Source organism: Castor canadensis, chromosome 14 (genome assembly GCF_047511655.1).
Source record: "Castor canadensis chromosome 14, mCasCan1.hap1v2, whole genome shotgun sequence".
Taxonomy (NCBI): domain Eukaryota; kingdom Metazoa; phylum Chordata; class Mammalia; order Rodentia; family Castoridae; genus Castor; species Castor canadensis.
This window is the reverse complement of record NC_133399.1, coordinates 1176726-1188951: the sequence shown is the minus strand read 5'-3', so window position 1 is coordinate 1188951 and position 12226 is coordinate 1176726. Positions and strand designations below refer to the sequence as shown.

Sequence of the window (12226 nt, the reverse complement as noted above, 5' to 3'; positions counted from 1 at the left end):
AATGATGAAGCCGCACCCTGGAGCAGGAGCAGTCATCCCAGCTTGCTCCCCTCAAGTGGTGACAACCATTAACAACCTCTGGAAATTTCAGATTGACATAACGGTCAGCCAGAACACACCTGTCACTGTGACTGGGGCTGTTTAACTATGCACACCTTTGTCCCCTGCCCCCAGTTCTTTTGTCTACCTAAACCTATAGCTCATGTCTGTACCCTGAAGATGGGTGACGATGAGCTGAGTGCTCGCTCTGCCTCTTCCCATGGCATGCACCGAGCTGTGTAACAAACCTCCTTTTTCTGCCTCCACCATGCCTCTTGATTTGGCCTTTAGGGGCGGGTGGCCAGACCTGACGTGTGGAATTTCAGGAAGTTGGGCCTTGGGTCCAAAACTCCGGTTTCAAAATGAGGACAGCAATGACAGCTTCTCCAGAGCCCCTTGCAGAATCTGGACATTTTGCCTGGGACCGCTCAATTATGCAGACTTCCTGCCCCGCTGGTCCCATTCTTCCTCTAAACCTAAGCTCACACCTGTACCTCAGAGACGGGTTTAGTGCTTACTAAGAGACTAGATATTGCTATGTAATCCAGGCTGGCTTCAAACTCCGGATCCTCCTGCCTCAGCCCCCCGAGGTCTGGGATTACAGGCGAACAGCGCCACACCCAGCTCAGGAAAGCCAGGTTTGGGTCCCAGCCAGGACACATGGAGTTGAGGGGGACTTCGAATGTCCCCAACATCCAGCCTCTTCCTCAGCTCTTCCTTTAGCCAAGGGGAGGCAGGAGGGTGCAAGAGTTTCAACACTGCATTAGCACGTAAAGAATGGTTTCAGCAGACTCCTGCAGGAGGCTGTCGGTGGAGTTCAAAACCGATGCTTCTAACTGCGAGCACAGCTTGCCCAGAAATCACAGGACGCGGGCCCTTTAAGAGGCGGGCACGAGGAAGGAAGGGCCCATTAAACCCCGCCCCGGAGCGGTGGATGGGCGGGGCCTGAGTCGCACTGCGCGTGCGCCGCGTCCACGTGTTCCGGGTCCCGGTCTCTGTTTCCCAGGGCAGGAGACAGAGAAACTGAGGCTCTGATAGGAACCGGCCGCACCCCCCACAACGCGCGAGGACCCTATTCCCCGTTCTTGGATCCTCCGAGAAAGGCTTGGTCCCCGATCATTGGCAGATTTCCCGAATTTTCAATTTTTCCAGCCAGGGTGTGATCAAGGTGACGTTTAGGACTTGGGCGGGCGAGGGGTTGACTGTCCGCGTCCGTACTGACCGGGGAGGACGTGCAGTCCAGGGGCGTGACCAGGATTGCACTACCTGTGGCGCAATTGTGCACCTGAGGTGCAGCTGGGATTTGAACCCGCGCTTGGCTGAGTCCGATCCTGAGCTTTGCCAGATCGTGGAACCGGGATGACCCAATCTTTGGTTTGTTCGCAGACCGTAAGCAGGTGAGACCCGGAGGGGGCGTGGTTACAGGGGGCGGGCCCAGTGGTAGACAGAGCTGATGGGTGGAGGCTGAGCCGTAGTGCGAAGTGAGCGGGCTCAGTGACGGTGGTTGCTGATTGGTGAGGGGGCGGAGCCTCGGCGAGAAGGACGTGGGCCCAGTGGTAGTGGGAGCTGGTTGGTAGAGAGGCGTCAGCGAGGAGTGGGCGGGCTGAATGGTAGTGGGAGCTGGTTGGCGGGGCGGAGCCACGAGGAGGAGGGGGCGGGACTCGTAGGAGCTGGTTGGTGGGAGGGGCGGAGCCTCAGCGAGGAGTGGGCGGGCCGAATGGGAGTGGAGATGGCTGGCGGGGGCGGAGCCACGATGAGGAGGGGGCGTGCCAGGACGTAGTGGGAGCTGGTTGGTGGGAGGGGCGGAGCTTTAGTGACTAGGGGGCGGGCCAATGGGAGCTGGTTGGCGGAGGCGGAGCCACGCTAGGAAGGGGCGGGCTCAGTGGTGCACAGTGAGCGAGCCCTGGGCATGGCAGGTGTCACCCAGCTCCGCACCTCTCCTTCCTGGTCCCGCCAGGGTGAGTTCGGTGCTGAATCGCGACACCCGGCAGTTTGGCAAGAAGCACCTTTTCGACCAGGACGAGGAGACGTGCTGGAACTCCGACCAGGTGACGCGCCTCCGCCCCTCGGGTGACCCAGACGCAGGGGTGGCCAGGAAGGAGCTGTGTGCTGCACGTGCCCCTCCCCCTGCGTGAACGATGGATGGCTGGGCTCTGACCCAGCAGCAGCACGGGCCTCAGTTTCCCCGTCTGCTTCCAGGGCCCTTCCCAGTGGGTATCGCTGGAGTTTCCCCAGCTCGTCCACGTCTCCCAGCTGCAGATCCAGTTCCAGGGCGGCTTCTCCAGCCGCAGGGGCCGCCTGGAAGGTACCAGAAGGGCCTGGGGGGGTGGAGGTCTGAGGCGGGGCCCTCCCGGGACTCACTGTCCCCCTCCTTCTGCGGCAGGGTCACAGGGGGGTGACCCCCTCCGTAAGATTGTGGACTTCTACCCGGAGGACAGCAACTCGCTCCAGATATCCTGCCCTGGCCTCTGGGGTGGGTGGCGGTGGGACGTACGCCTTTAAAAGCGTGGGGTCCACCTGGACCTGAGTGGGGACCCTGGTGAGGGACCCTAAGTAAAACTTCCATGCAGCTGGTCACCCAGCACATGGACAGTGTCTGAGCCTGGTCATCTGAAAGGCAGGAAGGGCTGGTCACTTTTTCCTTGACTGCCCATGCTCACACCTTCCCCGTGCCAGCTGCGGAGGTGAACAGGCTAAGGGTGACATTTGAAGACACCACGGACTTTTTTGGCCGCGTGGTCATCTACCACCTGCGGGTGCTGGGGGAGAGGGCAGCATGAGAGAACAGGGAGGCCTCGCCTCCAGGAAGCCCTCGGGGAAGCAGCGGGCGAAGTCCTTGAAAGTTCTTCACAGAAGGTTTATTGGTTCCGCTTGGAAGGGTTCCCTCCTGCCGCCTGTCCAGGAGCTGCCTTTGAAGCCACTTCTGAGTCCCCCAGCTTGGGGTCCACCGTTTTGTTCCCTGAGCATGTGAGCCCCTGGCGGGCGGCCTTCACTCGGGGTCATCGGGCCCCAGGTTGCTCTGGAAGAGTTTGAGGATGTGACTCTCGATCACCTGTTGCACTGCAGGGGAGTGGGGGGAAGGAAAAAAAGGGGTGAGCTGGGACAGAGCCTGCACAGGTGGATTCCCGCCTTTCCTGTCCCGAGAATGGGTTGTTTTAAGGCAGGGCAGGCCCTCACATTTGCATCTCCCACACACGGCTCCTTACCCTCTTTCTGCTGAGGTGAAACTACAAGGGACCAAAGTAAACCTCTTTTCTTTATTAACCACCCAGCCTCAGGTACTCTGTTACAGCAACAGAAAACAGACTGAGATTTCTGCCTCAGTCCTCAGGCCTCCAGTGTGGCCCCATCCATGTTAGCAGGCTGGAGCCCCAAGAGCCTGGATGGGGACATGTCCTGGCAAGATGCACCATGGCCCAGTGTCTGCTAACATGAACGCCCCCAGGGCCAGCATCTGACACCTGAGTGTCCCTTGGTGGGCGCCATCTTGGCCCCCATGTCTCAGACCCACCTTTCCGATATCCCAGGGCCACGGCGAGGTCCATCGGGGTGTAGCCAGAGTCGGCCTCGGTGGTGAGATCAGCGCCACGGGCTGCAAAGCAGAGCAGGGTGGGCTGGGACTGGGGGCCGGGAGCGACCCCTCGGATAAAGCTCCCCCAGCCTCAGTCTCTTGTAGGGGCTCGATGTGATCAGCCAAACCCCAGGCCCTCTCCTTCCCCCCACCTCCGTCCCCAAACCCAGCCTCCACTTCCCCAATCCACGTCTCCACTGCAGCTCACCCAGCAAGGCCTCAACGCACTTCACGTGGTTCCCGCGCACAGCATACAGCAGTGGAGTCCCTCCGTTCTGTAGTGGGGATGGGCGGTCCACAGCTCTATCTTTCCCCGCTCTCACAGTGCCCCACACTCTGGCTTCCTATTCAATGTGGTTTTTCTTCTTGCTTCCCACCTGGCTCATCTTTCTCTTCCTTTGTCCCAGTTGAGATGCCCCTTCCTCCAGCATGCCCTCCCTGACTTCCCTTGACCACCTCTGGGCTCACTGCAACTGCCTGTGCACCTGCCATCACAGAGCTATTCACAGTCGCTCAGCTGCCTGTTTCTGGGTCTGTCTCCCCCACACTGGGAGCTCTGGCAGATGGGAGGACAGGTCTGTCTCGTGTTCCCTGAACAGGCCTGGCACCACGCAGGTGCCCCATGGCTGCTCAGGGACAGGAACAGAGACTCGGGGTGGGTGGCGCCTCACCCAGTCATAGATATTGATGTCCACATCGCGCTCCAGCAACAGCCCCACGATGTCCGTGTAGCCGCCCATGCTGGCCAGTGACAGGGCACTCTCCCGCTCCTTAGCAAGGATGTGGGGATCGGCACCCTGGGGACACAGACTGGGCAGTGACACAAGGCCCGGGGCACCGTGCAATCCTGGTGTCTCCCAACAGGGCAGCCCCCGATCACAGACAGGCACGAACAGAAGCTGAGACCCCGGCCCACCCCGGGTGTCGGGGGGCCTCCCCGGACGCACCCACTCGAGCAGGAAGCGGACAGTCTCAATCTCTCCAAAGGCCGAGGCCCAGATGAGGGGGGTGAAGCCACGCTCGTCAGGCTTGTTGACCAAGTTGTCACCTGGCAAGCGAGAGGGGTGCCACCCGCGATTGTACCCCTGCCTGTGCCACCCAAGTGAGGACAGGGCAGGGCCTGGGGTCGGACCTGGCGGGCACATGCCACACACACGGCAGCTGCAGGTCCACTGTGTCCCCTCCCACGGTACGCCGGCTGGATGAGTGCACGCCACGCGGGCGACACGCACCTTTCCGCAGATGTTCCTTCAGCTGGCTCAGCTCCCCCTGCGCCGCGAGCTGGTGGATGGACAGGGCTGGGGGCCGGAAAGACACAGTGTCCTCACCCGCCCCATCGCCGCCTCGTGCCTCAGTTTACCCCGTTCACAGCGGCTCCCCCCACCCACTCAGGCCCCACTCACAGTCCAGGGTGGCCGGCAGGGCCGACACCTCGTTGCCACGCTGCCGGTTGGTGAGGGTGGTGGAGTGCTTCAGACAGCTGCCTACCGGAAGGAAGGAGAAGCCCTCAGTTTCCCCTGAGTATGTCTGTCTGTCTCTGGGGCTTCCCGACATAGCAGCTGAGATGCCACCAGTCCCTTGCTCCACCCCCGAGGGCACCATTGCTGTGCAGTCCTCAGGCAGGTGGGGACAGAGACACAGTGTCAAGACTCAGTGGAGATAAAGTAACGGGTCCTGAAGAAATATAGAGGAAGTAGAGAAGGAGACAGAGCAGGAGAGACAAGGTAGTCCTCTGCGGTGACACAGAGCAGGTGCAAAGGTCCTGGGGTGAGATGCATGGAATTAGACACATTCCACACTCCAGTCCAAAGATTAGGCAGGACGACCATTTGGCTCAACTCCACTGCTGGGTCTAGGCCAGAGAGCTGCAAACAGGTGTTCAAACAAAAACCCGTCCACAAGCGTTCATGGTGGCACTGTTTCCAGCCACCAAGAGAGGGACCTCCCAAGTGTCCAGTGATAGATGAGTGAATTAACGAAATGCAGTCCATCCACACGGTGGACTATTACTCAGCCATAAACAGGAAGAGCAATGACCCACAAGTCCTGAGCACGGGATGCCAGGTGACAGAAGACAGATGCAAAAGGCCACACAGTGTGGCGTGACAGCCACTTATGAGAAACGTCCAGAAAAGGCAAATCCACAGAGACACGAGACAAAGCAGAGGCTGGAGTAGGGGGGCAGGGAGCGACCGCTGATGGGCACGGGGGTCTCCTTTTGGGGTGACACAGATGTTCTAGGAACCAGACAGAGATGGTGACTGCACAGCACTGTGAAATGTGCTAATGCCCCTGGAATACGCTGCAATTCTGGTTCAAAAGGTTTAGGCTGTGTGTATTTACCCACAATAAAAAGAAAAAGGCACAAAACTGTCACAAAGCAAACAGGCCCTGGAGGGTGCAAAGGGGAGACATGTCCCAAGTCCAGGGCGACAAGGAAGAAAAGGTTTCCCTGGGGTGACAGCTTACCCTGCAGCGAGGAGGTGCTGCCGTCGGTTTCAGGAATCCCTGGCTCTGGGATGCAGGGGTACAGACGGAGGACCACAGTGTCCGAGCCGTCCGCGCCTTCATCCCCGGGGTCCTCGGGGTCCCCAAGTTCCGGGGTGGGAGACGGCTGGGTCAGGATGAGGTCCTCTGAAGGCTGAGTGGGCTCCATGGGGGAAGCTGGGGACAACCATTTTCAACAGCTCTCAGTAAGTGCGCACCGTCTGCATACCCAGCCTCGCACAGTGAGGCTTGGCAGAGGGGCCAGTGTCCACGCTCTTGCCACACGCAATGCTTTGATTCCCCGGGGTCTGGGTTCGAATCCCCCCACTTACAGAATGTGAGATCTCTGAGCTTTTTTTTGCTTTCACCTCGCTGAGCCTGTTTCCTCCTCCATAAAATGAGGAACCCGAATTCTAAAAAAAAAATCAAGTCCATAAACAGCAACCGCAGGGGGCCTGATGGCGTTACTTGGTAGGGATTCCTCCTAAATTAATCAGTCAGGACTCAACAAAAGATACAACTGGTTCTCTTCCCACCCGCACCTCACAAAACCGATCCAGAGGTCCACTCACCTGCCACGAGCGTCCTCTGTCCCTCCACGCCGCAAGACCGGGTCCCCCAAAACTTAGGGGCCCGATTCACAAACTTTTCTCCTCGGATGGATATAGTAGGGAGCAAGCTGCAGACGGAACCCTTAGCGCTCAGGCTTCCTCTGCCGGACACAGAGCAACTTGATACGCGTCCACTACCCCCACCCCTGAGCTCCCCCCACTGCGCCTGCGCACCCCCGCCCCCCAAAAGTACGAAAGGGCCCGAGCAGCCAGAAGCTGCTTCTGTCCCTTTAAGAATTTGGGGGAGGGGCGTGGCTTCCGCTGGGGCCCAACCGGTGCGTATGCGCTTGCGCGCGCTCTCCCCAGGGTTTGGAGGCGGTGGGCGGGGCAACAGAGAATTTGCTCAGGATTGCACTGCGCCTGCGCGTTCTCACCCAGGCTCCGCCCCGCAGAGAGTTACAAAGGGAACCAATGGGCTCCAGTCACGTTTGAGTAGGCGGAGCTTTCTCCAGGAGAAGCGCGGAGGGGAGTAGGCGGAACACCTGGCATTTAAAGGGGAGACGTAGCGTTGCGCCCCCTTGCCAGTAACAATGTCCCTTCTACGGTCTTAGAGGCTTATGAACATGTGCGGGGACTTGGTGACAGCGAGACAGCAAAAAGGAGGATTTTTGCACGGCCCGATGTGAGCAGTGCGTGGAGTTTTCTTTCAACTCGTTTCTCCCTGGAAAAGGGAGTTCAGGAAGCAAATCATTGTCCCTCCCATGCATAAGTGCCCAGCTTGGGCCTCAAGGGGTCCCTGCCCGCCCGTCACCCGCGAGCGGCCGTACCTCCTTTCCCTCCATCCCTCACTTACAGCCCCGGTACCGTCCCAGGAGAGCAGGCCAACTTACACCGGAACTGGAGTCATGCGGCGTCCGGTTTCCTCACGGGCGACTTAGGCCGCGTTCCCTGTCTCTGGACTTCCGGTGTCAGCCGCTGATCTTCCGGTGCCCGTCCTCAGCTTCCGCAGGCCGCTATGGAGGAACCAGAGATGCAGCTCAAGGGGAAGAAAGGTGCTGCGGGGCCCGGGCCGGGATGGAGAGGACGGGGACTCGCGGAGGGAGCGTGCAGGGGGAGCAGTGACTGGGCTGCCGCCAGATCCCCGCTCCGTCGCCGAGTAGTTCTGAAGCGGTTCTGTCATGTCGGGCGGGGAGGGTGCTGTGATTGATCGCGGGGCGGGGTGATCGCTGTGGTGTTGCTTCCTTATTTCTTGAGGTGTGTTCTCCTTTGTGGACCTCTTCAGGGAGGTGCCGGGGGCATCGGATTAACTGCCAGGGAGAGGACAGCTGAGCTGAGACGGGATGAAGAGGAGGCAGTATTGCAAGGGTGTCTCAGCCGGGCGCGGTGGCGTACGCCTGTAATCCCAGCTACCGGCGAGGCTGAGATCGGGAGGATTGTGACTCGAGGCCAGATAGTTCTGGAGCCCCCATCTTCAAAATAACCAGAGCAAAACAGACCCCAGGGGTGGCTCAAGTGGTAGAGTGCCTGCTTTGCACTTGCAAACCCCAGTTCCACACACACACACAAAAAAAAAAAAAAAATGAAAATTAGGTAAAATTAAGAATGATGGAGGCGTTGAATTCAACTATGATATATCGTGAATGTCACAGTGTACCTCCAGTACAACAATTTTTCTTTTTTCTGCAGTACTGAGGTTTGAAGTCAGGGCATTCACCTTGAGCCACTCCACCAGCCCCATTTTTTGTGATAGGTTTTTCGAGATCGGTAATGTGAACTGTTTACTCAAGGTGGCTTCAAACCGAGATCCTCCTGAGTCGCTGGGATTACAGGCATGAGCCACCAGCTTTAAAAAAAAAAAAAAAAAAGCAAAATTAGGTAAAACTAAAAACTGGGCCAGGTACGGTGGCCCATGTCTGTAATTCCAGCTACTCGGGAAGTGGAGATGAGCAGGATCGAGGATCTAGGCTAGCCCCACCAAAAAGTAATGGATACCCTGCCATCTCACCTCTGAAGGAGGTATGGGTGGTCTAGGCCTGCCCAGGCGAAAAAACTCAAGATCCTGTCTCAAAAATAACAAAAGTAGGAAGGGCTGGCAGAGTGGCTCACTTGGTAGGGTGAGCGCCTAGCAAGTGTGAAACCCTGAGTTCAAACCCCAGTAACCAAGAACGACAAAATAAAATGGAATTTCTCAGTCCCAACAGCCTCATTTCAAGTGCTCAGTGGCCACTGGAGAGGAGGGCTCGGCCTACCAAGCAGGGGAGCCCAGGGGATGAGGTGCCCTCCAAGATGTGCCCAGATTGGTGAGGGACACAGGGCTTTCATATCTCACGCTGGCCAGCCATGGTGGAGGCCACCAGGAATGTAAACTTGCAGGCAGTTCTGAGACAGTCATTGCCCTTCCCAGGTGTGGTCACTAGGGTAATAGGAAGTCAAGGGGGTCTGAGCAGAAGCGTCCACTTCAAGTGTGTTTACATTCTCTGCTAATGTCCCCTCAAATGAGGCCCTGCCCTGACTATCTCCAGTCCATTCCTGGGGCTGCAGGCAACAGCTGTGTTAGAATAGCTTTGCGATCTTGGGGTGTCACGAGAGAGGCGACACTACTCAGCAGTCAACAGGCAAGGGTGCACTCCAGGAAGCCTGGGAGGTCTGCACACTGGGCGGGAGGACGCAGGGGTTTCACGTGAGGCCACACTGTCCCTCTGCTGCCCCTGGATTGGGCAGGTTTGGGATCACAGTCTACTCAGTTGGCTGATTAGAAAGGGGCCAGGTTAGGAGGGGGCTTTGGGAACAAAGAAGTTTCAGAGCAGCAATAACTGTTTTTGGTGATCAGCTCCGGAACCAGGGCATCTGGCGGAATTTTGCCCGGGCCCAGCTGAGGATAACGACCCTTTATTGTTTTTGTTTGTGTGTGTGGTAGTGAAACTTGAACTCAGGGGCTACACCTTGCACCACTCCATCAGCCCTTTTTGTGTTAGGTTTTCAAGATAGGGTCTCACAAACTATTTGCCCAGGCTGGCTTCGAGCCACAATCCTCCTGATCTTGGCCTCCTTTGTTCTATTTAATGGAAACTTTTATCAGATTAAGCAGAGTCCATGAAGTGAGCGAACGGGAAGCGAGTTAGTGAAGTGGTTTTTACTGATTAAATTCTGTGACAGAAAAGACCCAGCCTACGCTGATTCTGACAGCTTCTGTGCGGGGACACTACTGAATATTCCTGGGCTCAGTACATGGGTTGAGCAGTCAGGTGTCTAACGCTTGTCTCCTTGTCCCCCATCTGTTTCCCAACTGTTGATGCTGGACCCAGTCACAGACAAGTTTACCGAGAGCGTCTACGTCCTGGCCAACGAGCCGTCAGTGGCCCTGTACCGGCTGCAGGAGCACGTACGCCGCTCACTGCCCGAGCTGGCCCAGCACAAGGTAAGCCGGGGCTGTCGGGGCAGGACGGAGGCAGGGACACCAGCCAGGAGGCACGTGGTGGGTAGATCTGGAGCAGCGTGGTCTGCATTAGTGACAGCTGCATGATGAGTGGAGCCCGCAGGGAAGGGTGTGCGGGCAGAGGGAGCAGGCTGTGCAAAGGCCCAGGGGCCCGGTGGTCAGGGTTCACAGACACGCCCATGAAGGAAGGAAGGCCGGGGGTAGAAGTCTACAGTCACAGCGAGGGCTCTGAACTCCCAACCAAGGAAGCTGGAGGGACTGGAGTGCGGCTCCATGGTGAGCACTTGCCTAGCATGACTGAGGCCCTGGACTCCACCCAGCACAGAGAAACAGAGAGGTGAGGTGGGGCCTCTGGGAGTGACCTCCCTGTTGACAGCTCCCAACCTCCTCAGGCCGACATGCAGCGATGGGAGGAGCAGAGCCAGGGAGCCATCTACACCGTGGAGTACGCCTGCAGGTGAGAGCCTCAGACGGGACCCTCTAGGTGAGAACCCCAGGTAAGAGTGGTAGGTGGAGCCGGGTGTGGTGGCTCACACCTGCATCCCAGTTGCTCAGTAGGCAGAGACAGGAGGATGGAGATTTCAAGGCCAGCTGGGGCAAAGTTTGTGAGACCCTGTCTCAAAAACAAAACATGAGGGCAGCAGGTATGGCTGAAGTGGTAGAACATTTGTCTACCGTGAGTGAGGCCCTGGGTTCAAACCCCAGTACAAAAAATAAATAGCCAGAACTTGTACTTTTCCTGCAGCTGACACCCCAGTGGCCTGAGATGCTTACCTTGTGGCACAGTGACAGGAGTTAGCACGGTCGTGCTGCCCTGGTTAGGGTGACTTGTCCTAGATGGGTCTGACAGCCGAGCTGGCAGGCTCTCTGCAGAGGCAGGGGATGTCATCTGAGAAGAGGGTCACGTTTTTCTTGTGTGGTGCTGGAATGGAACCCGAGTGCTCACTACCAAGCCGCCTGCAGCCTGAGCGAGCAATTTTTTTCGGTTTTTTTCAGTGTTTTACTATTTACGTTAAAATGAAAAAACATCCAAATGGTTCTGTAAAGACGAGAAACTTACCGACTTTCCACGTGGGTGCTAAGAGTATCCACAGGGAAAGTTTGTTCCGTCACCGTTTGGAGCATCAAAGAGATTTGCACAGCCGTGTGCCGTGAGCGCCCATGGGTGTTTCGGACGCCTGAGCAGCAGTGACTTTCTGCCCAGCGAGACACCTTCTGAGGCTCTTCCCGCAGCGGCGAGAGCTGTGCCATTGCCACATGCCGGGTCCCCCGGGTACCTAGGATGGCGCGCTCGGCCAGGCTGGACTCCTCTGGAGCCAGAGCGTGGGGTCCACGACCCTGGCGGGCGTGTAATCAGCCTGTCCTTCCTTTCCAGCGCCGTGAAGAACCTCGTGGACAGCAGCGTCTACTTCCGCAGCGTGGAAGGCCTGCTGAGACAGGCCATTAGCATCCGGGACCACATGAACGCCACCGCCCAGGGCCACAGGTAGCTTTGCCAGGGCCACTGCAGCCTCCTCCTGTGGGGACACCGGCAGCTCAGTCCCTGGTGGCCACTTCTTGCTGGGTAGAAAGCCTCGTCTCACGGTGCGGTGACTTCTGCTGGTCCTTTGAAACTGTAGCACCCAGATTTGAGCTCTGCTGTGTGCCCAGCTCAGGGGACAGGGCGGTGACCAGCACAAGCAAGGTCACGGGAGCCCCAGGAACTGAGTGAACACATAACAGACGAGCATTTCAGACTCATGGTGGAGGAAGCAGAGGGGTGTGGGCCTCACGAGTTGGCCTCAGTGACATCCACTTGGATGTGACCAGGGGAGGAGGGGGCAGCAAGTGCAAAGGCCCTGGGGCTTGGCGACTGGGCACGTTACAGGAACGGGGAGGCAGGCGTGGCTGGAGCAGGTGACCGAGGAGACATGGGGGTCGGGGAGGCGGCCCAGGCCTCTCCACCTGGTGCCCAGTCACCCTGTGCTGAGAGGTTCTGAGCAGAGGCGTAGATGGCTTGAGGATGAAACTACTTGCAGTGCAGCACAGCGGGCGTGGGTTTGGAGGAGGGGCGCTGTATGGGTTTGTGTTCGTTATAACTTAATAAATGTGTTTTATCACGCTCTGAACGCCCTGTGAAGTGTGGCTTACAAAACAAAAAGG

General features: G+C 57.9%; 3 protein-coding genes across 4 annotated transcripts; 2 read left to right on the top strand and 1 right to left on the bottom strand.

The window, feature by feature from the left end:
* The first annotated feature begins 1009 nt into the window (after positions 1–1009).
* Positions 1010–3303, top strand: Nr2c2ap (nuclear receptor 2C2 associated protein). The gene is made up of 5 exons (XM_074053634.1): positions 1010–1436; positions 1997–2087; positions 2239–2344; positions 2423–2491; positions 2701–3303. The coding sequence occupies exons 1-5, from the start codon at positions 1399–1401 to the stop codon at positions 2817–2819; spliced, it is 423 nt and encodes a 140-aa protein (XP_073909735.1). The 5' UTR covers positions 1010–1398; the 3' UTR covers positions 2820–3303.
* Positions 2876–7520, bottom strand: Rfxank (regulatory factor X associated ankyrin containing protein). 2 transcript variants are annotated; one of them, XM_074053633.1, is made up of 11 exons: positions 7502–7520; positions 6670–6809; positions 6430–6510; positions 6080–6274; positions 5014–5094; positions 4843–4908; positions 4558–4658; positions 4282–4407; positions 3819–3885; positions 3551–3631; positions 2876–3099 (listed from the first exon to the last, which is right to left on the bottom strand). In XM_074053633.1, exons 4-11 carry the CDS (start codon positions 6264–6266, stop codon positions 3029–3031), a joined length of 780 nt encoding a protein of 259 aa, XP_073909734.1. In that variant the 5' UTR covers positions 6267–6274; positions 6430–6510; positions 6670–6809; positions 7502–7520; the 3' UTR covers positions 2876–3028. The 2 variants fall into 2 exon arrangements, with proteins under 2 accessions (XP_073909734.1, XP_073909733.1); XM_074053632.1 differs by lacking the exon at positions 7502–7520 and adding an exon at positions 7083–7190.
* Positions 7177–12192, top strand: Borcs8 (BLOC-1 related complex subunit 8). Its single transcript, XM_020183726.2, has 4 exons — positions 7177–7700; positions 9954–10066; positions 10477–10541; positions 11460–12192. The coding sequence occupies exons 1-4, from the start codon at positions 7664–7666 to the stop codon at positions 11572–11574; spliced, it is 330 nt and encodes a 109-aa protein (XP_020039315.1). The 5' UTR covers positions 7177–7663; the 3' UTR covers positions 11575–12192.
* The last annotated feature ends 34 nt before the right edge of the window (positions 12193–12226 follow it).

Excerpts from the sequence above, each read along its gene's own strand:
- Nr2c2ap (XM_074053634.1), top strand. The coding sequence starts at position 1,399 with ATGACCCAATCTTTGGTTTGTTCGCAGACCGTAAGCAG. Across the intron at positions 2,088-2,238 it reads CGTGCTGGAACTCCGACCAG|GGCCCTTCCCAGTGGGTATC; the intron begins GTGACGCGCCTC and ends GTCTGCTTCCAG. Across the intron at positions 2,492-2,700 it reads GGACAGCAACTCGCTCCAGA|CCTTCCCCGTGCCAGCTGCG; the intron begins TATCCTGCCCTG and ends CCCATGCTCACA.
- Rfxank (XM_074053633.1), bottom strand. The coding sequence starts at position 6,266 with ATGGAGCCCACTCAGCCTTCAGAGGACCTCATCCTGACCCAGCCGTCT. Across the intron at positions 5,095-6,079 it reads CAGCACCTCCTCGCTGCAGG|GCAGCTGTCTGAAGCACTCC; the intron begins GTAAGCTGTCAC and ends TCCTTCCGGTAG. Across the intron at positions 3,100-3,550 it reads GGCCCTGGGATATCGGAAAG|TGCAACAGGTGATCGAGAGT; the intron begins GTGGGTCTGAGA and ends ACTCCCCTGCAG.
- Borcs8 (XM_020183726.2), top strand. The coding sequence starts at position 7,664 with ATGGAGGAACCAGAGATGCAGCTCAAGGGGAAGAAAG. Across the intron at positions 7,701-9,953 it reads GCAGCTCAAGGGGAAGAAAG|TCACAGACAAGTTTACCGAG; the intron begins GTGCTGCGGGGC and ends TGCTGGACCCAG. Across the intron at positions 10,542-11,459 it reads ACCGTGGAGTACGCCTGCAG|CGCCGTGAAGAACCTCGTGG; the intron begins GTGAGAGCCTCA and ends CTTCCTTTCCAG.